We start from the raw sequence: 24,679 nt of genomic DNA on the forward strand, positions 1-24,679 counted from the left end.
GACCTTGACTCAGTGTAAGCCCTGCTCAGCAGTAACTAAACATCCCTGTGTTATCAGCACTGTTTTCAGTGCAAATCCAAAACACAACCTCATACTGGCTACTGTGAAGAAAATTAAAACTCAGTCCCAGCCAAAACCAGCACACGTTTGATTTCAGCTGTGAATTTTCTCTGTTATTTTGGGGATTCTGCTTCTTTTATGTTTATTATCAGCATTGTGCTCCTTTGGTAATTTTCTCATCTTATAAAGTACTGGTGTTCACCAGGGCAGAATCTCATATTTTGCCTTCACATATGTTGCAGGAGTGTTATGAGGTGTAACAGGTTTGAGAAATGCCTAGTAAATGCTCTGTGTTCTTGCATGCTGTGAGAGAAGCATTTGCACTGTATTTGCTTGCTACACCTAAGCGTTCTGTCTTCTGACCAGTCCGATGGCAAACAGAAACGTTCTGTTTCAGAACTCTCATCTCTTCTGTAGTTACTGTTTTACTGTTAAAAATTCAGTTATTGCTTGAATAAATATAGAGTGAATTGCTTTCTGTTTCCAGGAAGCAGAGCCATTGTAATGGAGTGTCAATATGGGCCAAGGAGGAAAGGTTTCCAGCCCAAAAAAGCTGGTGAGCAGGAAAGCACCTCTGGCCATCTGTACAAAGCCACTTGTCCAGCAAGGTATGAATTATCTATAAAGCTGTAAGAGTGACTCAGCATCCTAAGAAAGTGTTCTTTCTGTGAGTTGGGACAGAGCACTCTTTTGGGGTAGTAGCTGATACTCTCTGCTGTAGCTCTTGTTTCATCTCCTTGGGAACTTGAGGTTGATACTCATTTAGAGGTAAGGAGGAAATGCTGTCCTGTTTGACTCAATAAGGCTGAGATCTGATAGACTGCCTGGATGCAAAGTAGCAGCACATCACTATATGAAATAGAAGTAAGAATCATTATCTACCTGAGCATTAGTGAGTTATTGTGATGTTCTTTAGCAACCATTTCGGGTCATAAAACTTTGCCATATTATTTATTGTTTTTTCTTCAGGCTTTTAATTGCATTGATATCAGTCAATCAGCCTAGTTTAGCACAAGTCCTGTGTGCTGAAGACATTACAGTTCTTCCTGTTCACTGAGGAGTTTCTCCTTATCCAGCACTAATGGTTTTTTTCGTCATCCTTGAGCATCCTCCTGGATGCTCGTTCAGCTTTTACTGATTTAGGAGTGTGTTTACTTCAACAGTTGTAGCTAAGTATGTATGTGCTCAATTCTGCACAGCTGGGTGAACTACAGTCTGTTCACAAATGGTGTGTGCTTTTGCTATGCTGAGGGACAAAGGGTTTTTTCTGAGGAGCAAAATCACTCTGAGCGGCTGCCAGACCAGAACAGAAGTGTGTCTGTATGCATCCATCTCTATTGAAGTGTCTTTAAGAATTCTACAGTTATTTTAGAGGCTCCTTCCTCCCTGCATCACTCTGCTCAAACTTCTATTCTAGTGTCTGATATGAAGATGGGGATTTTGCCTTTCCCCTCCCAAGGACAAAGTATACTGATGGAGAATTTTTTTTTATTCCCCCTGCCTTCCCCTTTGGCAGAATCTATATTAAAAAGGTTCAGAAGTTTCCAGAATACAGGGTTCCTACTGATCCTAAAATTGACAAGAAAGTCATAAGAATGGAGCAGGAGAAAGCATTCAACATTCTGAAGAAGAACTTGATAGATGCTGGCGGTATCCTCAGGTGAAACTTCCACTTCTTTCTTTATTTTCACAAATGAAGCAAAAAAGAGCAATGTTTTGCTAGGTTTGCTTTGGTTTTTACCAAGTCATTTATTAAGGCTTTTGATTAATATCAACAGTAAAAAAATCCCACAATGTCAGTAAGACTCCTGTGGCTCTGAAGTATTCATTTGGTAAATGCGTTAAGCACCAAGTGGTGGAACTTCAGCAGGTGTTTTCATGCAGATAGAAATAGTTGTATTATTGGAGGGTTTGAGCTATTTTATTTTGCATTGAAAGGTGTGAGAGGGCCCTGAGTTGTGAAAGACATTAGGGCCCTAATGTCATAAGCGTCAAAACTTACATTGCTCTAACTAGGTTGTTTGTGGTTGTCAGACTGTTCCCCTAAGACACCAAATTTTTTGCCTTTGCTTGAGAATTGTGTGTTTAAAATCTTTCCTTCTTGCTAGGTGGTATGTACAGTTACCCACTCAGCAAGCCCACCAATACCATGAAATGGAAACATCCTGCCTCCCTCCTTCACCCTCCCATTTTCCTGTGTCTTCTCCTGAGGAGGAGGAGGAGGTTGTTAGAGATGAGAACTGTGCTCTGCCTTCTCGACTTCATCCCCAAGTGGCAGACAAGATCCGAGAACTGGTGTCTCAGGGAATAGAGCAGGTCTATGCAGTGAGGAAGCAACTAAGGTACAGAACTGTCTGGAATGCTCTCAGTCTGTAGTGCTGTATCTACTCTTGCATCTGATTAATTTGGTTTGCAACTAAATGGTTGCAAATGCTGATGCATCACTGGGTGTATTTCCCAGATGTCATGAGACTGTTTTTCCCAGCTTTATCTTCTCTTTCTGTATTGTTGTTGGTAGCCACCAAAAGCTGCTGTACTCTTTAAATGTACTTAAATAAATGGAGATTTTAAATTCCAAACTCTGTAGCAGATGCACAAGGAACTGGCAGAAGATCATCTAGCTTGCTTTTGTCTTGTCACTGCAACAAGGGGAGGGAGAAGGTAGTGGTGTCTCTAACAGAGGGAAATAGCACAGTGTATTTAAATGTGCATATTTGAATGTCCTTTAACATGTGACAGAAAGTATGTGGAAAGAGAGTTATTCACGCCTGATGAAGTGCCAGAAAGACATAATCTGTCCTTCTTCCCCACTGTGAATGACATCAAGAACCACATTCATGAAGTACAGAAGTCCCTAAGGAATGGAGAGATGGTGTATAATTCAGAAAGTATCCCAGCAATGGTATGTTAGCCTTTGTGTATCTTTTTGATTTTTGGAGTTATACTACAAGTGTTGTTTTTAATTTGTACCATTTTGCTGTATTTCTTTAAAAATTCTCTATTACTTTATATTTCCAGCAGCAATATTTTCACTGGAATCTCTGGCTAAGCACGGTTGGATTAAATGTGAATAAAACCTTCTGACCTTCTTCAGTATTTATCTCATCAGCATTAGATTGCTGTTATTTGATTGACAAATTTTACAATACTAGCACTTCTTAATGCCCATGAACTGGAAGCCATGTCGTGTAGAAAAATTGGCACATGGCAGAAAATTTTATTCATGGCTTTGTCATCATCTGTTTTGAAGAAGTTACTACTACTTTTCCATATCTGGAAAAATAGGGGTGAGGTGTGTCTGAGGTGCAGTCGAAATTAGGGCTTACATGACATTTTGAATGTGTAAACATTAGTAAATGTACTTTATAGCAAGTGAAGTAAGCTTGAAGTCAATACTTCTGAATGCTCAGTAACTCTCAGATGTTTCTTAATTTTCTTTCGTGTATTGACTCATAAAGGATACACAGTGATCCTAGTTTTCACAGTTATGAGAGTGACTGCTAAGAAACTGCTGATTTAAAATCAGCTTTGACAAACTCTTCTGTTAAATCATGCTGTGTCATCAGTCTTTTCCTTCTCCCTATACTGTTGTGGCCCAGGTGAGTGAGTGTTCTTGTTAGTTAGCCAAATGGTTTGACTGTTTTCTATTTTAAAGTCTTTGAACTGTCATGAACAGACTTCAGCCTTCCTGATATAGTGTCATGTTCACAATTTTATTTTTTTTTTGGTAAATCAAGAGCTCCCAAAATGCATAGTTATAAGAAAATAAGGAAGTGTAGTTTTAGACGTTGTTTTCCTACAGGTCCTGTACTGAGCCTGTGTTCCTGCAGTAGACAAGCTTGTACCCTTTCTGAGAACTGAGATCTTTTTCCTTTCAGCTGCAATGGACCACAGACAGTGGGAATGTCCTCACAGAAACAGTGACTGTTACATTTGCCTCACCACCTTCAGATGGTAGGACTGTTTGGATAACCTAGCTGTCTTCAAATGTGTTTTATTAGCTATGTCACAGAAGTTCAGTTTTATTCCAGAGAGATTGCTGCCATGTTCTGTCACTCAGCTGAACTTAAGAAGGATTATTTTGTCATAACTATTTTCATTTGCTTTTTTTAACTATTTGACTGCATGTGTGAAAAAATATGTAGTCATGATGTTGTTGGAAGAAGTACTAAAATAATGAATTGGGCTTTTATTTAGCAGCCTCAAGCAATTAAAAATTTTAGTGGGATGGTTGTGTGAAAAGAACATTTTATCTTGGATGAAGATGCTAATAACACCTGTCAAGAGAATTAAATTAGACTCAGCTTGAACAGTGTCCCTCTTTTTTAAGAAAGTCTTGTTTTTTAGGAAAAAAGAAATTTGCAATGTGAGCAGACTTACTGCAGTTAAGCTTGCATGCCTGTGTTAATATTGCTATTACTGTGCTTTTAGGGAGAAACACAGAATAGTTGTGCCCTCAACAGCTGTGATAGAGCTGAGCAGGATGACTTTTGGTATGAACTGAGTGCTGGAGAAGGTTCAGGAAGAGGCCAATTCTTGGCTTCTTTGTTTTACACAGATAATTCTCTAAGACAAAGTAGCCTATCAAATGTGTAAACATCCATCCAGTGACATACTGAATTTTACAGGAAGCCAGAGAATTGGTTTTGTTTAGTTTTATGCACATGTGTACCAACTCAGTGAAAATAAGCAGATACTCTAATTGCAGCATGTCTTGTCTTCCCTTATATGTGTGGGTATGTGTTTGTATATATTTCAAACACGTGTTTATAATTGTATTACAAGTCTAAGGAAAAAAAGAAGCCTGGCTTTCTAAAAGTGAGCTCTTATTAATGTCTGTGAAGTGGTAGCAAGGGAAAACAACATTGACTTTTATGACTACTCTTTGTATACGGGTTTTTTTTAATTTCAACTTGTGCCAAATGGGGACAACTTTACATTTAAGAAATCAGGCAATAACGGAACTTCTTGTGCAGAACTCCATATCTCCATGGAATACAGCTTCCTCTGTAGCAGGTATATCAGGAGTTGAACTATTAGCTTTGTTCCTGGGCATGTTGCTGTAAAATACAACCTAAGGAAAGAACTACCATCTCTTCCTGCATATGAACATTCACATATGCATATGGATATTAAAAAGAGCCTAAATATTTGAAGTAGTTGTGTTCAAGGAGATTTATAGAGAGTATCTTGTGGTCAGTTGTGATAAAGAGTTAAGAGTTTGCAGATCAGTATGTATGTTGAAAAATGAATCTCCCCTCAGATTGCTGAAACTTTTTCTATGATTTTCTGATAAGAAAGCATTTTGCAATTGACCATTCTCAATTTTTGCCATTCACCAGACTAGTCTGCATTCACAGGGCAAGCTCTTCTTTTGCTGTTGTAACAGTGAAACTCCTAAATAAAAGGCTGAGCAATGTCTACTTGTGTCTGCATAAATCTTAACCAAAATGTTCTGGGTGGCTCAAATAGGAAATGAAATGATCCCATGAGAAGTTTTCTTGCAGAGATTGCTACCAGTGAATCTCAGTTTTTACAAGCCTTCAGGAAATGAAGTCCATCATTCTTACACTGAATAAGAATTTTAAGGATATGATGTAATCTGTAGGCTAAAAGGCCTCCAGATAAATAGACTTTTGATGATATTGCATAGAAGTTATGCTAAGATTGGAACAACAAGATTGGAAGGGAGTGGTGAGACAGAAAATTTCCTGTGTATTTTTTTTTTTTTAAGACAACCCTTTTTTTTGATACCTATCTGTTACTGAGCCCTTACTGAGGTGTAGATGTTGTCAAATTATTTGTTTGCTCCTTTGCTAGAAATGTTTCAGCCTTTGTTCTATAACTACAAATTCAAAGCACAGTGTAGGGTGCAATTACTTTGCTCTCAAGAACAGATTTATTGGTGCTTCTGGTTTTTGCTCTGTGTAGATACATACAGTCTTCCTACAGTATTGTTTTTTTCTCATACACAATCTTTTTTCTTTAGCATCCAGGTTCTGCAAAGAAAACAGCATTTATGTATATATATGCCTTCTGTGTATCTATATTGAGATTGAAGGGGTTTGTTTGGTTTGCAAGGGAAGCTTTTATTAAATGGGAAGAAGAAATTTGGCCTAACTGTCTGCTTCCTCTCTGGCACTGTAGGGAGCTCAGGAGGGGAGTCAGTCATCACCAAAGCAGAATCTAACCAGACTGGGGAGTCCTTGCCACCAGAAACAGCTCAGCTGTTGTCTTCACTCTCTTCACTTCAGCCCAAGATATTTGCACAACTTCAGGTACAGTCAAGTTGTTCACAGAACACTGTGCTGAAGTGCTGAGGGTAGGCTGAGAACAGCAAGTTCCCTCTCAGCTGATCCCAAACACTGTCTAGGTAGCTCAGGGCTGTGAAGTCGGGCATGTCACATGTAGCTGTGGTGCAGGGGATCCCACTACCAGCTGCCAACACTTTGAAGTTAGGGACTCTTGTGAGGGCAAAACCAAGAAGATGAAGGTAGTGGGTTTCTGCTTCAAACCCAGTGCCTATTCATTTTCCATATGGTCCAGTCATTTCATAATGAAAATGCTTCAAAACTGAGGGGAGATAGGTCAGTCTTATTTATTCCATTTAAATCCTCCTCCAGCCTCTTAAGAAAATATATTGAAGTCCTAAAACTGCTCCTAGCTCAGATCTGTAAACTTCCAGGTTGAAAGGCTAAAGGGTGGAGATAAGAATGTCATGCTAAAATAGCTTCTTCTAAAGCTCATTTCCCTTCCAAGCTGGCTCTCTTAGCTTTCTTCCCTAACTGCTTTGAAAAGCTACTTTCATACTTCCTGAGCCCCAATGAAATGCACAATATTTTCCCTAGAAATACAGTCTGCACTAAGATGCTGTTCTACTTGGGGTTTCCCTCTCTTTCTGAAGACAGCCTGGCTCCACCTCACACTGTTTTTTTTAAAGCAGTATGCTTAGCATAGATTACCCACGTCTTCTTGGAATGGACAGTATTGGGGAATGGTTTGAAACTGAGTATCAATCCAAAATTAGAGCTTTGTGGTCATAAGCAGTCTTCTAGATGCTGTTAGATACCATTGTCCTAATTGTTTTCAAATACATTTTGAGCCTAGGGTTGCTGGGATTGACTATTCAAAAGAGATTGTGTGTAGGAAGTTGGAAGCTATCCACTTCCAGCACTGCGAAATATGTGCTGTTAAATGCAAACTCCTTCTACTATAAATAAAAATATATGTTAGTATATATTCTCTTTCACAGGGATTACAGCTGCAGTCAGCATTTACCTCCACAAATGGATCAACAGCCCTGATAGCTGTAAATAACCATTCCCCTCCCAGCCCTGCAAGTCTCCTGGATTCCCTAGGGAGTGCAATAACCAGCCATTCTCTAACACTTAATCAGGGACATAACCTGCAAGCAAGTGCTGGCCTAACACAGCACGGTGCTGCTGCCTCTGCTTTTGGGACTCCACCTGGCTCTGATCAAAGTCTGGCTGCCATGGGCCAGTTGGTACCAGCTGGAGGCGTAAATGACTCCAGAAGCCTGCAAGGAGTCCATCAGATTCTCTTGGGAGATGTACAGACTATTCCAGTTCAGATTGTGGACAACCAGCCAGCACTTAGTAAGTCGCAGTTTTCTCTGTAAAATGTAAATATAGAAAATAAAGTGGATTTTGTTCTGTGTGGCTTGAAAGGAGAGAAATGTGTTGATAATGGGGAACTCCAGCATAGACTTCTTTCAGCTGATTCTAATTAGTTTTTACTATATTAAAAAGAAAGAACCAAAAACCACAAAAAAGCAGCCCCAAACTTATCTTTTGCTGCAAAAAGACACTTGTTTCTTTGACCAAATACCAACTTATTTGTTAAACACAATGTTTTTGCCAAAAATCCTAATATTTAGCTATAATTGTGATCTTCAAAATATTTTTTTTGGGAAAAATAAAAATAGGAAATAGCCAATACTGAATCTAGTTAGAACTCTTTGGAAAGAAATATGGGGATTTTGATGACTTCTTTGTTTACACCATCCCAGTAGATTTCTGAAAATTTTTAATAATGTTTTACTAAAATTCTGTGGTCATCAATATGCTTTAGAAATGGTCAGATGGAGTTGTATGTAATTGCTTGGAATTCCAAACTACTCTTTGAAAACAGTTTTTAAAAAATACGCAATAAACGCTGTAAATAACTTTCTATCAAAATTGAAGGCTCCTTAAAACCACTGCTAACAAATATCAATAGCCTTTGAATTCTCTGCCATGGAACCTGATTGAGAATGGAAGCTTGCATTCTCATGGATTGATTTTTAATTTGGGGTGAAGAAAACCTATTAGATGTGAACCATACATAGATCAGCACAACGTGGTCTTTTGACTACCCGGAGAGTCTGAAACATTAGCTGTGCAATGCTTTATTATTTCTATATTATCTTTTCTTGTCATCTGTGACTTTTAGAAAGATGACTGAAGTAGTTCTGCAGGAAGATCTAGCTAAAGATGTGCTAGATCATAGCTACACCTTCATAATGACGTACCGATAATTATCTCCATACCTACCAATGACTTCTGCGGGTCAGCAAAACTTTATTTCCTTTTTATTTCTTCATGTATTCTTATGTTTTCATTTTCAGAATATTATAGAATTTAATATAAATTAAGGGTACATGAGGAAATATACTGAAATTCGTATGTGTTAAAGTGATAATGGGTTATATTACTGTGGCAGTATTGTCAAAGATAAATTTAAGGGATTTTCTGCCTGTTGTACTCAAAGGCTTGTGTAACTGGTTGTTTTCTCTTTTAAAATTGGACTTGTCTCCTGAGAAATTCTTTTTTTTTCAGGGTAAAAGAATTTCAGAGAGGTTATCAAATGTTTAACCCATTTCCTCAGTCTAGATGTTGATGCATCTCAAAAATTTTTGTATGTGACAAGTGTTGTAAGTTAATTTTTAAAAGAAACACTATTTTGCTCATAAAGAAATGTAGTCAAATATAAAATTATATAACTGCAAGAATTAAACTCACTGTTCTTTTGGGCTTTCCTTTTTTCTCTGCTGAAGGTCTCAAACTGTCCTCACCAGCTTGAATCTGGAAGTTGCAAGAATATTGGTGCCTTTCCTAAGTCAGGGGAGGAATTGCCTATGAAATTTTGGGGGGTTTTTTGTTTGGGTTTTTTTTCCCCCAGAGACAAATTCTTTGGTGAGCATGTCAAAAACGAGTCTAGACTGAAGGGGGAATAATGCTGCAGACCTTATTTGGAGGAAACACCATAAACTTGAACTTAGCATTTCAGTCAATGTATATTTCAAGATTTTTTTTCTCTCCTCCATGTGTGCACACACTTATGCACACGTGGACTTGGTTAAAATTATCCTCTGTGTTCTGGATTTTCTCATTTCTAAGTGCTAGCTTAAGAGTAGGCTATTTCCTGCTAAAATGGGTGTGCAGCCATTGAGAAATGGCCAATTGTGCCTGAAGTGTAAGTCATTCTCTAAATCAACATGCTTTAGAGTTAATTTTTTCAGCAATAGCACCTCCATTTCTCTGCGGAAAAGAACCTCACAGCAAACCCCAAAACTTAAGATGGTAGCTTTGTTTTTTTCCATGGGAAAGAGAAAAGACATTTTGTGTGAAAGTGATTTTATATCTCCAAACGTTTTTTAATAAGATGTTTTAACTGTTGTTACTCAAGGGGGGCCTTACTGTAGTAAATTCATGTCGACTTGCAATGTCTTAGAGCACAGTAGGTGATGTAACTGGCTGTCAAGCTAAACAGCAGTTAACTTCATATATGCCTTACCTATTAGCTTGAGTTCCTGAAATGTTTTTCTTTTAAATGCATACAGTTATGGGGGCTGAAGCATTGTCAGTGGAGTTTGAACTTCAATGTTTGATTTTTGTTTTGTTTTTAAGCTGAAGAAAATACGGAGGGTATTACCTGTGTGAGCCAAGTTAAACAAGAGCCAAGAGAAAAAGCGTTGTCTATGGAGCCAGATAAAATCAGAGACTGCCATAGTTCCTCACCATAGTTCTTCACCTACACCTGTGAAGCCTGGAAGGATTTTTCAAATTGGAGAACTCTAATGTCTTGGAAGGAAAGGCAGGTGCTCTCAAAGTCCTGCCATTCTTTTTTAATTGTATTGTGACATTTAGACTAAGCATACTTTAGAGTTGTTCCGACAGAAAGCTGTTTTGATTTGACTGATGTGGCTCACTGCCAGTTCCAGGTCATTCAGTTGCCCTGTGGAACATCACCTCTCTCTTCTGTTTCAAGCTTTGAGTAATTTGATTGCTATCCAAATGGCCCATTTTGGTTAATGTTTCTGAAGGTCTTCCACGGTTTAATTCCTTAGCTTTAAAGTGTGGATCACAATGCTGGGTTTGCTTTTTCTCCTTGAGACCCTCGACTGTTGTTGCACTACAGAGACCATAGAATCTGTCAGCTCCAAGATCACAGAATCCAATGGCAAAGTTGATCAGTATGGCAATGGTTTTGTGACAAAATGAAGGTCAGGATGCTAAACTGCAAAGTGATAAAGAACATGGATGCTTAAGAAAATGCAACTTCGACCTGATCATAATGTTAATGGTGTGAAGATCAAGGAGAGGAGAAAGGTGAGGCTGCCAGGTGAATGTAAGATGAAGAAAAGAGTGTGAATTGTAATGGTGAATGTTTTCAACTTTGACATCTTTGAACTTGTGTTCTGGCTTTATGATGAGGTTCATTGCTGCATGCAGCCTTCCTTTGCAGTGGTACTGTGTTAGCAGTCGGTCGTAACAACTAAATGCAGGAGTCTTGTCTCATGGAGAATGATGGATGCTGCCATTTCAGCTTACCTGTCGTTTGCTTTATGCACTTAAAGCTGCCAGCTCAGATAAATGTGATTTAACCTGCTGCTGTTCATGATGTAGGGCTTGTAATGTAAGCATTCCTAACAAGCCCAAGAAAACAAAGCGATATAAATCCAAGCAATATGTCCAAATGTGCTGTCACTAAAACATTCAGAAAACAAACTCATCTTTTTGAACAGTGACATCTTCTAAGACTAAAATGGTCCATGTCATTAAAATAATTAGTAGGAATCTTTAGAAATTGAATGTGATAAAAAAATTATCTTTTAGCAATATTTAAGTCAAAGCCATAATAAGTGACAAGCACTGAGTTGTGTAATCTGTGACAGAGGTGTTTCTTTATGTTTCTTTGGGCAGACATGTCAATTTAAAGCCCTAAATGAAATTAAACTGATACCAACATAGATATCAAGGTAAACAATTACATTGTTTGCTTCAGATGATGAATTCCGAGAGCAATATTCAGAGTACTTCGTATACAGCAATAGGAGCAGTTCCGTTATTAGTTCCTACTTAGTGGTCGAGAGCTTGATCATAAAATTACAAGGTTTTTTTCTGTATGCTGTGGAAGAATGCAGTCTGGGAACTTTTCTGTTTCTATGACTTGAAAACAAACAAACAAAAAAACCCCAGGAAAATGATTAGTTTGTTTATGTAGAGTAGAAAGTATTGCAAATATTATGTGAACCAAAATATTTACATTTTTAAATTGTTACATTTACTAACTTACATTCAAGCATTCACAAACATCATCTAAATAGTGGACATTTAAAATTATTTTTTCATTTTCTTTTGAGCATTGGAACTAAAACTTTCAAAAATCTTACACTGAACTTGTGTTCCAAATGCCTTTATGTGCAGCATTTGTTAGGTAGGTTAAGACTATATCTTAGTCTTAACATCCATTAACTCCTGTGAGGTTAACTAGCATTGTGAATGCTCTTTGTTTAAAGCTAATGTTTATGGGTTAGCTCCCATTAGAACTTTCCTACAGGATCACACTCTTATTAAATAAGAGCCAGTATTTTATCATGCAAGTGCATAAAAAAATCTCTTTTTTTTTTGAACCTCTCATATTTAGTTTCTGCACTGAATTGTTTTGTGGTATATCCTACTTGTTTCTGGCTAAAGACAATTTCACAAGGTGCACCTGGGGTTTTTTTTGGACTTCTTGTTTTGTTGGGTTTGGTTGGTTTGGTTGCTGTTGTTGTTAATTGTGAACATTTGTCCAAAATGGATGTCCTCCGCTGCAGTCATAGTTCTGGAGCACTCAGGTAGCAGCCACTTTTTCTTTTCCAACTCAATAACTGCATACCAGAACAGGTACCTCCTTCTGTGTTTCTGTATTCAATGATTCCATCACCTTTGGTTTTTCTTAGAGTTTAAACCAGTGCATTCCAGACTATCTTATCTTTCTCATATGTTATATTGCTCATTTTTTTTGAGAATTTTTCCTCATTTTTTAGAATACTTATTCTCAAAAGAATAAACTACAGCCAAAGATTACCAGCAAGATGTTATTTCAGTTTTAGTTCTCTTCAAAGCAAACAATACGTTTATGGTTGGAGTGAAAGCTTAAGGAAAGAGAAGTTACATTTCCATCAGTTCTTGCTTAGTTCCCTCATTAACATTTCTGTTCTTTAACAGTCACTGTTCTTTCCACCATAAGCTACAGCCTCATCCTGTGCTGAACAATATTTCTGACAGTACTTCTATTTTTGGCTTAGTGCTCACAGCTGGAGGAAATACTCTTTTAGTCCATCTTGAATTGCAGGCTGCAAAATTAATTCTACCCTGATTTGCATGGCATTCTGAAAACAATAGAAGAAAAAGTTGGAGGAAATTTAAAGAAGCAGTAAAGAATTAGTTGGTTTTAAAAGCTGGGGATTAGACTTGTAATTCTGTTCATCAAAAAATTTATTTGAAATGCTTCTTCAGCCAATATTCACATTTTTGTTTTCCATTTTCTTCATTTTCACAGAATTTCAATTCTTTGTCTTTCAAATACATATTTAGTTTATTACTGTGTTACTTTTTAATTTAATTTAACCTTTCTTTTTCAAAGAATATGTTTGCATTTGTTTTGTGCGTGTTGCTAGTGGAACAACATGAACTCATCACCCCTATCCAGTCTCTATACTCAATACCTTTTTTCACTAATGTCCACCTAAATTTTACAGAGAAGATTGTTATGTATATGAAAAAGATCAGAAGTAAACATTACCACTTTCAGTGCAGTTGAATTTGTTTGAATAGTATACACAAGGCTGATTTTTCAGAGAAAGCTGTGTAGCTTCGTGCAAAGTAGTTGGTTATTACTTTGTGTTGGAATTGTAGATGCTTTTCTGATGTTGACTTTGTTTTCTTGTGGTTATGTTCAAGCATTTGTTTTGCAAACTTAGGGACCCTGAGCTTCAACAGTACTGTAATTGAACAAATTATTCTCCATTTATTCTCGTTTTTGGTTGCCCATAATAGCGATCGGTTGCTTTACAAGAAGGGCTGTGCTTCTGTATGTGTATGCAAAAATAACTTTTTGATAAAATGTAGAGGAGGCTTAAAAAAGCACACAACCAGAGCTCTCACTCAAGGCTGGCAGCCTTTTGGATGGAACCAGTAGTGTTAATGAGTCCTTTTTGTTGTATAAAGATTGTTGCAGTTTGTACAAAATTTAGAGACACAGATGTCTGTATATGTATGTGTGTGTATATATATATTTTTATATAGTAACTTAATGTATAATATTCCTATTCAAATGTAAACTAATTTTTCTTTTAAAGTACAGTCTATGTTGTCGTTATGGGGGCTCATGGGGAGAAATGCAAGAGCTACTTTAGGGCAGTGAATTTTGGGTATGATGGAGCACAAGTAGGATGAAGGTGTGTGAAAAGCAAGGGTCCTACGGGGAGGGCTGATGGGGCCCCAGTGGTAGGGGTGGGCTCTGGGGTTGAGAACCCATCACAAAGGTTCGGTGCAGCTCCTGAGTCTGTCCACAGTCCTGTCTATGCCAGTAGTGCATAGTCTGAGTTCATGGTAGGAACTTAAAGGTATGGAAGAAAAGGGAAGCATGTCCTGCCCTCAAAACCAACAAAACTGCTTGACTTCTGGTGAGTACCGGAGGCAGATAAATGACTTCCCATAGTCTGAGATGCCCATTCTTAGCTTATAATATGAAGAAACTCCTCTTGGAGCTTTAACCCAGGACTCTTTTTCTTTACATGATACCAGGAAAACAAAGCTTTTCTTCCCAACTGAATTAACTTGCTGCTCTCCTCATCCATCTGACTGCAGCTCTGTCTACGTCAAGCATACTCAGTATCCAGCCAAATGTCTCTTTCTTCGCACTTACTAAGGCTTCCACAGAAATCCCATCCCTCAGGTCCTCCAATCTCAATGTTTCACTGCTGGACTGTTGAAGCAGCTGCTGAGTTCCCTGCACAATTAAATAGTAGTGAGGTTTGCCCCTGTCAGTTTTTCTTCCTGTTTCCTCAGAATCCTACGTCCATATGTTCCTTTTAATTCCATTAATTTTTTTCCTTGCTTGCTCTGGGGGTCATCGTCATTACCTGGATGAATATCAGGGACCCACATTTCACAGGACATCATCACATTCACAGCAACTGAAAGATTTCATAAAACAAGGAGGGAAATGATGGTTTCTGCCAGCTGTTAGGGCTGGGCTCTTTCATACCACTTGAATTCCTGATTCTGGCTGTGGATAGTAGCTGCCTGTTAACTTGTCTGTCTATTGGCAAACTTACAATTTTCTCCCTTAAGCCTATCCAAGCAGATATGTTCTCAGATGTCTAGGCAGGAAAAATCTGTTCCATTAGGGATAGAAAGTGTGATATAGCTGAGGATGGTGCCGTGAAAAGTTACTGCTCTTCACGGATCTCTGATGAGAAAATTGTCTTTGATCTGCCCTGCCCTTTTGAACAAAGCTTTCTTAGGAATAGACTTCAGAGCCTGTGCCATCAGTAACAATTATCTTCTCCCAGCAACAGTGCACCTCATTAATGAATGAAACAAGCATTATGTAAAGCAGGCTGGATTTTTTAGGTCAGAAGCTATCCAGGTGGTCTATCCAACAGCAGCAACTAAGGTATGATTTGAGGGGAGGAGGAGGGGAAAGCAAAAATCTCACCACCTAACAGGAGTGTATGTGTGTGCATTTGGGTTTTTTCCAATGTAAGCTCTTACGTCTAATATCTCATTCCATTTCTAATGCACATGACAAATGACATGTTTATTTTCTGGAGGGATTTGATGTGTTTTCTGGAGAGACTTCAAAAGAGTGATCATAAATAGTACTGCTGTATCATACAAAGTATCAGTGTGTGTTTGTCATCTAGGACCCCATCCTGTACAGAAGGGGGTTTAAAAGCATGGAAAGCTTTCTGAGTATGAATACTGAGTGTCCTTGTCCTAAGGAGTCTTCCCTGGACAGAAGAATAGGAGCTGTAGTAGTTATTCTCATCAGCAGTCTGTTAGCCTCTGCTAGATAGAAGAACTTTGCAAAAAGCGTGCATATGATAGCCTCTTTATGGAAGTTACCTTTGGATACTTAATAGTTTTGAATTATATATGCATAGAGGATTGTAAGTATCTTAAAAAAAATAAAATGCAGACAGAACTATAATTGTTTGCATGTAGTTCTTTAATACAGCTTTAATTACACCTAGCTGTGGTTAAATGATGCAGATATTTTAGGGCACGTGTAATCAGATGTGGATAATTGGAATTCATGTTTTTACTACAACCATCCTTAGCTCTCTGCAGCGCAGCTCAGTTGGTCATTTGGCATGTACTGGCTTCTGTTAATGACATTCTGCCTGTTTAAACAAGACCATGCTGTTCTAAGCAAATTAAATTTGTCTCTCTTCCTGATCTTTTTTCTAATAGGGATTGATAAGGCTCATCAGAGGATGGAAATCTGTTTGTCGTATAGTGCTTTCATAAGAGTTGATTCCTGGGTCCTCACTGTGAAGGAGCTAGAGAGCTATTTGATCTGCCATTTGGACATTTTTCTAATGTACTTGAATTGCTATAGCAGGACAGTGTCACTACAGCATAAATTACCTCTAAAATACTGTTAAAATTTTAGCTCTATCCTTTGTTGAAATGTTGATAGTTAGTGGCTTCAGGAAGGATCACAGACTTGCTTCTGCATTTTGCAGAACAGTCTTTGTCTCTAGATACTATTTAAAATGTAATTAGCTGTGGCAGTCACATGGCAGCAGGAGAGCCAGGAACAGAGGTGCGTGTTGGCAGATCGGTAAGAGAGAGAGAGAAGTTCGGTTTCAGTGTCCTCATGCCAGACTAACACTCTCTGTGCTAGTCCTGAATGCACCCTTCAGAAACAATGATTTGTCTTTGTGTGCTGACATAGCTGTTCTTGCCCACTCAAGAAGTTCTACAAGCCTGCAAGGGACATGGAGAGCATGAAGAAGGTGTGTAAGATTTTATGAGAGGACCAGCATGAATGGAACAGAGGAGATTAAAGTTTGATGTCGTAACTTCTATTTAACCTACATTCTTTGGTGGGAGGAAGAGGATTGAAGTTTGATGGCATAACTTCTGTTTAACCCACATTCTTTGGTGAGAGGAAGAGGATTTTTCAACAGAAAATAAAAGTAAATCTTCCTTTTCAGAAGTATTAGTATTACTGTGTCTCTGATCTGCTTGACAAGATGCCCAGCATTTGGACAGATCTCAATGTTTATGTTTTTATGAGTATGTACCAAAGTGCTAATGAATACTCATCTATGCATTGCCATCTTTGCAAGTCATAGTGAAATTGTAGGCCAGTGGCACCTCCTAGTCTTTTTATTGTCTGTGTACATTTTCTTAAAGTAAATGAAAGCTTGTTTAATAAAGAAGCAGTGTAGAGCTTTTGTCTGAAGTCCTTTCAGAGATATGTTTTTTACAGAGTAAACTTTAACCTTAAATGAGTAATGTTATATACTTCTAACCCTGAAATAACCTAAAATAACCTAAGCCTTTTTAATCGTTTTTTTCTTTTTATCCAGAACATGAAACATTCCAAACTGCACCTCAAAACCGAGCCTGAAAGGTTTGGCACTTTTCTTCCTCTGTAGGTGATCTTCCATCTGTGCTATAATTATCACTGTGTTCAGTGTCTTCAACAAAAAAAAATCAGCAGCTACAGAATGAAACTTGCACAACAGAAGGGGTGGAGTGGGAAACAGGCATGACACCAGAATCCACACTTATGACTTCTCCCATCACATGAGGGCACTTTTTTGTTTGTGTAATGTATCTGGTCACTTGGCAGCATGTCAGTAACAATATCTGCAAACTATAGTTGGTTTATTAACATCCATGTCACATCAGTTCTAGCTGTGGCAAATTTTCTTTGTGCATGGAATTTGCATTGGTTCAGTGAAACCGATGGGTGTCAAAAATGGTCAGATCTTGTGAACTGAGAGCCTTCGGCTGTGAATTTGATCTTAGTCTGAGCTGTGGACAAATTCTGAGGCTATGCCCCTGTGTTCTGCAGTGCTTGTTGAGCAGAAGACAAACCTTCTGGCTCCCAGGAACAGCTGCACTTGTCTTTCTGCCTGATGCAAAGCTGCTCATATTAATCTTTTGAAGGATGGCTCATGGAATTCTGCTTTCCAGCTTAAGGGAAGCTAAAGGTCTCTGTATATGAAAACCTGATGGACAATGTACACAGAGAGTTGAGACCACCTGTGACAGTCACCCTCAAGCATGCTGTAATTTAGGAATGGGAGCTGATAGGAGGAATAAGCAACTGAAGAATATAATGCTAAAAGTAGGCATTCTTGCTCTTTATATAGTACCGCCCTTATACAATATGTTTCCTTGAACATCTTGAGAAATACTGGCCAGCAGTGGGAGGAAAACTAATCTCAATTTCTCCCCACCCCCAACTTTGAGTTTAACAGTGCTTTTGGAAATTAATCACAAGTTTGGCCTCAAAATCTCTCCTAGATCTAATTCAGTTTTGCTTTGTCAGGTTATTGTTAACTTACGTAAATTTAACTTTTTCTCACAGCTATTCTCTTAAAGCTAAAATGAAATGGGAGAGAGAATTGGAAATTAATTATTTATGTTTATTACAGATGACACTTTTCAGTTTTCTGAAGTGTGCAGGTGTTTCTTCCTTGGCTTCCACTTTTCTGTCTTAGTTCACTATGTTTTGGATGTTTTCTCAGGATCACTTACCTCTGAGAGTACTCCAGATAACTGTCAAGAGACCAGAGCACAGAAGAGAAGAAGAAGGGAAGTTTGCAACAAGCTGCTTACAGGAGATAAAAAGCTCTCAAAGTTACAGCTGAAGATTGCATTTTCTTCTGGCTGAAATGGCTCACTGTAGATGGTAAATGTTTTTTTTAATATACAACTTCTTAGTCATTGATTTTGTTATTATTTATTCTCTAAGATCACATCTAATAAAAGCTAGAAGGGTAATCATGTATGTTTGCTTTTATCTTCAGTGCAGTAGTTATCTTCTGAATGCAAGCTGGTCTGACAACTCCATGTTCTTGACTGTTGACAAAGCTAAAAGTTACCACATCTGAGGTGTTTTGTACATGGAAGGAGATGGAGAAAGTGGGAACTTTCTTAACCTTCTTACTTCTACTGAGAACAGATCATCTGTGGAAAGAGGGCTTTACCAGTTTTAAATCAATATCTTCACAATAATTTGGTGGGTGTACAGGTTTTTCATGTCAGATGCTGCTGCATGTCTAACTTTGTACGTAATACAAGCCATAAAATTACCTCTTGCTGGCCTACCCATATTGGGGTTTTTTGTGTCCTGTCACTGTACTCATACTTGGTGCTTTTTGGGAGTGGGGGAAGTGTTTTAGATGTTCTCATCTTTCACTTTTCTGCCTTTCTCCTATTGCTTCTTTCTCCTTTCTAGAGCACTATAGAAACAAATTTCTCATTTTAAAAAACTGTGCTATCCTCAGTTTCCCACGTTTGGGGATAAATTTCCTCTCTGCCTTACTGTGCTGGAGGTTGATTCCTTACATGACTGAAATGTAAGATGCCATTATGTTTTGCTTAAGGAGGGAGAGATACTGGGGTGAATTCTACTGTCCCCTTCACTCCAGAAGTTCTCACGGGAACTGTGAGAACCTGCCACAGGTTCTGCTTCTGCATCTCCACAGAGGCCAGCACAACTGCAGAGCTGTGCTGATGAGAGCACTGTTGTGCACTGTGTGCACCAGCACGTTATCAGTACAAAGAACTGTCCGTCTCTCCCTTACGTTGTTTCGAATCCTGATCAGTCTCAGGGTCTGGCCCACTGTGCCCCCACAAATGACTCTTTGAGCACAGCTTGAAAGAGAGCAGAGGAGAGGGTGTGGAAGTTCTTAATCTCCAGGTTGTAGTTTGTGCTTCTGTACTGGGTACAGGTGCCCAGGTGTGGGTGACCCTGTGCAGGACATAGCTGGTTCCAGACAGCTCTGCAATGGACCCACTGCAGGGAACAGCTGAGCACGTTGGTGAAGCTGCTGGCACATCTGTGGAAGTGTATTTAAGACAGGGCAAAATGCTGCATGGCAGAGAGGAATGAGGAAGAAGGTGAGAAAAACGGTCCTCTGAACACCAAGGTCAGAGAAGGAGAGGAGGAATTGCTTCAGGTGCTGGAGTGTGCATTTCCTTGCAGACTGTGGAGGATCACATGCCAGAGCAGGTGGAGATTTTTCTGAAGGAACTGCAGTCCGTGGAGAGGAGCCATGCCAGAGCAGGCTTATGCCGAAGGACTCCAGCCTGTGGAGAGCCTGCATGGAAGCAGGCTTATGCTGAACAACTGCAGCCTGTGGAGAGGATCCATGATGGAGCAAGGGAAAAGTGTGAGGATGGAGTGATAGAAAGGAGCTGTTACAGACTGACTGCAACTTCCCCATTCCACTTTACCCTGTGCTGCTTTGGACAGAGGGAGGCAGAGAAGTTGGGGGTTGAAAGTGTGAAGTTGAGTCTGAGGAAAGAGGGGAGCATGAAGGGAAGGTGCTGATTTAATTTGCATTTGTTTCTCACTGATTTAATCTATTTTAATTGGCAATAAATTATTTTTTCTGACATTGAATCAAATATTGAAATTTACATCTGGACTCAGTGGAAAATGCTTACTGATTTTTGTTTGATCACTGCAAGTCACTTTTGCTTTTAATTTTTTAAGTAAGACAATTCTTAAGGATTTGAAGGATTCATTCTGTGTGTAGAAAGGAGTGTAACTTGTTTGAATCAGAAGTTGCATTTCTGGATGTATTCTGGTTAGGCCTTTCAAGTTCTGCTGGTTCACCTCTTCACTGGAGTAAAGCTCAGATGGAGAATTAACTCAGGAACAGGTCCAATCCATTACATTTCAGCTGGAAAAGAATACCAGCCATATTTTTACAGGTTTGAGCATGGAAGAATCATTCTGAGGAGAGGATGCTGCATCATGGATTCTACTTTATGGTAACTTTGGTAGTGCTGTTCTTACAGATGTTAAGGATGCAGCATTTTTACAGCATTTTGTTTGTCTGTGCTTCAGAATGGAGCAATGTTTGCAGTGAAGCAGCATCTTGGGTGAAAGTGCTGTTAACTTTGGGAAAAGAAATAAACAAACCTTGGGATTGAGATTTCTATTGTCGTGCTTTTCAGAGATTATTTTCCTGAATGAGAAGGGAACTTCCTTTAGAGGGTAGGTTTTATATGTGTGTTCTTAACTCCACCTGTGAAAAATATCTGGCACTGGACACCAAGGGTATCAAGACAGGGTACTAGCTGACATGACACACTTAATGGTTTCTATTGGGGGCACTGTTTGGAATACAAAATTTACGGATAGCTTCCTAACATTAGCTCAGTTAATCTATTTTTTCCCCTCTTTTCACATCTCACTATGAAAGGAAGATTCTCTGTTAAAAGGAAGATGGTGAATTTTTAGTTGTCTGTCTGGAGGATACAAAGCTATTTGTGGTGGATAAAGAAGACTTCTTTGATAATAAATTAGATGAGCTTCAGAAAGAATTGCACTGTCATTATAACTTCATCAAGTGATGTCTTCCAGTGATATCACACACTGTTGATTATTGTCTTATGGTTTATTTACTGTATCATTTATTCATTAGGCTTTTTTGGCTGTGTCAAGGCCATAGAAGTAATACATGTGGCACTTCTCTTTTCTCTTGAAGTTTCATGGAAAGGAAAGGAATTCCTCATTGTGCAGCTCTCAAGGACAGCCCTGTTTGCTTAGCCACCAGCTGCTCTGGAAGAGTCCATGGTTATCTGGGTTCCATAGCCACCAAAAAATCTTCTGCACTGAAGTACTCCATAAATTTGTGAACTTGGATCAGGCAAAGTGAGTCTGACATCTTTGAAGAAACAGACTACACTAGAACCAAATTTAGCATCTTCAGGAGCTGTGGCTTAGAGTTTATTGGTTGCAATTTTAAAAAGATCAATGTTTTCATAGTGAAACATAGTTTTGTTCAGCTAGTTCAATCTGTGAAAAAAAAAAAGTGTCTCCATTCCTTTTATTTCAGACTTCTGAGCTCCTTTGCAAAATGAGAGATTAGCTAATAACTGCAAAAATGGAAAAGTTTCACTGTGGACAGGTGGTAACAAAAGATAGTCAGCCGGCATAATCAACATTAGTAAGGTAAGATCTTTCAGAGATTAGCCACAGGCTAATACTTTTGGTGCTATGCTGATGTTTATTCTGACCTTACCGACAAAAATAAAGATTATGAGCCATTGCAGAAAGAACTGGGAAATAAAGCACTTTGTAAAACACCAGTCTGTGGTGGATTTGGTTTCTGTTGGCTTTGTCAAGCTTTTACTTGGTGTTCAGCTCCTTTGTGTACCCAATGTGGGGTCTGATTTATCTGATCTCTTATATAGAGTAAGTTAAAATAAGTTAATAGTTAACGCACAGAGCATAATACACAAGTTCTTCATGACAAGATATATGATATTTCATGTATTTTCTAATGGAAATAGTAGAAGTGTTTGAATTTTATTGATAATTATCAGAAGACGTTTGAGAGAAACTTCACATTCTGTATTCACTCTTTTATCTGTGTTTTACTTTTGGAATTGATGAATTCCCATTTCTTTAAGAGTTGTTAGCAGTTGTTAGCAATGAAGTGACTATTTTGAAGTGAACTGTAGGTTCCAAGCTGCAGCAAAAATGCCTTCAGATAAGGAAACTGAAATCATATTTAATTTTGAGTGGCCAGAATTTCTGAAGAGAGTAGGCACTGAAGCCACCTCTGCACTCAGGAAACATTACCTTTTGGGCATAACATTATAAAGATCAACAAGGTTTCCAGAGAGGTTTGACTGGCATCATAGACAAATATAGTATGCTGTGAGGCAGCAATGCTTTCTGCTTTTTTATGAGATGCCTAAAAATACTTTGTGTTCATTTAGTGTCTTGTTGCTGACATACCAGTGAGATGATAAAAAGAAGAGAGTGCACAATAAATGCTTTAAGTCCAGAAACAGAGGCAACACCTGGCATATTTTAAATTTGTACATGGGTAAGTGTCTTGAGATACTTGAGGAGTGAAAAAACTGTTTTTTTTTTTCCTCTGTAACATTGTCTAGTAACAAAAGATAATATATTAAGCTTATTTGGAGAGTTTTCTAGGATCCAGGATATAGTAATAATAATATTACAGATAGATAATACTGCCATTTGGGTGCTTTTTTCAGATTTCCAATTGCTGTCACTTAATTTCTTCAGGGAATTTTTGTCCATACATTCCAGCGGTGTGCTGTCTCTGGTATGTGAAGTAGTCTTGTTTACTAACTTAGAAAAAAAATTCTTTTCCATTGCTTAGGTGATTGACAGAAAGGTTAGTAGAGTTGGCTGTCTACATAAAAACTAGTTTTCCAGAGATGGAATTATTTAAGGCTGCTGGGAAGACAACATTGACATAATATGGTGAGTACTGACATTTTGAGGAATCAAAGGAGAACAGTTTTTTGCTGTTACCATTATTGAATCTTGGCATTCACCAAGGCTGATACCTGAAGCAGTACTTCCTTTGCATGGGTCATCAAGAGTTTACCATCTTTGCCCACAGAGTAAGAACTGAACGAGGTTATTCGCTGCTTGACCAGCACTTACTCAGATTCCTTCTTGCTGTTTTAGAATTAATGGTTAACCTTTGGCTACATGAGAAGTGCAGTGCAGTGTCACAACCAAATATTTCAGCTGTCTTCTAGGTGATAATGAGCTGTGTCAGAAATTTCTGAAAGAGAAGCAGTGGAAAATATTGAAGAAAGACCTAACAAAGTCTGTATCACAAAGAAAATGTGCACCAAAACTAACTCCTGCTTTTGAAAAACCCATAGAACATGATCTGGAGCATGGACTAAGCTGGTATTGTGAACCTGAGCACACGCTATCACAAACCTCCAAAACCCTCTCAGCAGCACACACAAATTTGTTCCTGTTCACCCCTAGCCAGGAAAGGAGTCTCTAGGTAGGCCACATACTGAGTTAAAGGTAATTTTTTAGTGTCATTTTACCACATCCTAGTTTAAATGGGTTGCTTGAGAAAGCAGTCTGAAACAAATGATGCAGGCAAAAACTGGCACTCCATTTTTTAAAAGTATAAATTAAAAAAATAAATATATCTTCAGATTAGTAGTTCCTGTTTTCTATTAGAAGGGAGACTGAGGGGAAATAATATTTGCTTGACTATTGCTACTTACTCTAATAGGTAATAGTCTGATTAATTTGTGCCAGAAAGGAGTACTCATATTGACTTAAACCACTGGGGTGAAAAGTACCATTCTTTTGGGGGTTTTAATTTATTTTTTAATTTTTTATCTTTATACTTGATGTTTTAAAATATTGCATGAAAAAGCAGGTAATTTTTTGATTTTTCGATTGTGGATTCTCATTGCTAATTTACATCTTGAAGTTCTAACCCACATTATGACATTATTACTTATACAGGGACAAGCAGTGTCAGACAGGATTAGAGAATTGGCACAGAGTGAGGCATCCAAAACCATTTCTGCTGGCTATTATCAAATTTTTGTTGGCTTTGAGTGGCAGTAGATAACTGATAATAATAATTATATGATCTTTAAGACCCCACTCTTTCCTTGGAAAATCTGTGCCCTGATGAAAATTTTTTGTCGTCTACAGGGTCAAGCAAAAAAGATAGCCTGAGGGCGCTGCTGTTTGGAAAACAATAGCTACAGAGTTATTGAGTGTTGGCAGGGGACACAGCCATCTCCCTATACCCAGCAGATGAGAGAAAAAGGAACAAAATAGAGAATGGACATGAGTCTTGTTTTTTTTCTGGTTGTTCCCATATCAGATCAAAAGATTTCTAGGAGAACAAATGAGCAGCACTGCAGAGAAAGTGCTTGGGAGCTTTGTGATGGCAGCTGGTTGAACTCCACTAAGTGATCCAGCTATTTCTGTAGCATTTGAAGTGGGAAGATGCTTTCCCAGTCCTCCTTCAGGCTGTTTGGAAGGAGTATGTTCTATGTCAGGCTATCTATTCTCTAGTTCTTATCTCTGGGAGGGGTGATAGCTACTTAAGCCAACAGATTATGAGAGGAGATCTTTCTCGGGAATATTGGTAGCATGAAGGAATCCTCTTTCACTGGTGGACCTGTGATATATGTCAAGGACAAGTCTTTGATGTCAAAGACAGGGCAGCAGACACTAGTGCAGAGGAGTCATTGGAATGTCACAAACAACTGAAATTTAAAGTGCCTGCCTGGGCTACAGAGTTGTGGCTTTCTCCTGAAAATGGGAG

At 38.5% G+C, this 24,679-nt stretch overlaps 1 protein-coding gene across 20 annotated transcripts in view; it reads left to right on the top strand.

Moving 5' to 3' along the window:
• CARF (calcium responsive transcription factor) overlaps window positions 1–24,679 on the top strand; it is a 50,089-nt gene that overhangs the window by 19,256 nt on the left and 6,154 nt on the right. For 6 of the 20 annotated variants that reach the window (XM_017834578.1, XM_017834525.1, XM_017834602.1 and 3 more), the window contains 8 exons: window positions 548–668; window positions 1,577–1,720; window positions 2,169–2,402; window positions 2,800–2,962; window positions 3,939–4,014; window positions 6,208–6,338; window positions 7,313–7,676; window positions 9,969–21,071. In XM_017834578.1, the coding sequence (XP_017690067.1) occupies window positions 548–668; window positions 1,577–1,720; window positions 2,169–2,402; window positions 2,800–2,962; window positions 3,939–4,014; window positions 6,208–6,338; window positions 7,313–7,676; window positions 9,969–10,084 (1,349 nt within the window). In that variant the 3' untranslated portion in view covers window positions 10,085–21,071. Of the gene's footprint in view, window positions 1–547; window positions 669–1,576; window positions 1,721–2,168; window positions 2,403–2,799; window positions 2,963–3,938; window positions 4,015–6,207; window positions 6,339–7,312; window positions 7,677–9,968; window positions 21,072–21,433; window positions 21,666–24,679 lie in introns of those variants that run through there. The other 14 variants (XR_001877937.1, XR_001877933.1, XR_001877924.1 and 11 more) reach the window with 14 other exon arrangements.

Source organism: Lepidothrix coronata, unplaced genomic scaffold (genome assembly GCF_001604755.1).
Source record: "Lepidothrix coronata isolate B3197 unplaced genomic scaffold, Lepidothrix_coronata-1.0 Scaffold7, whole genome shotgun sequence".
In the NCBI taxonomy this organism is placed as follows: domain Eukaryota; kingdom Metazoa; phylum Chordata; class Aves; order Passeriformes; family Pipridae; genus Lepidothrix; species Lepidothrix coronata.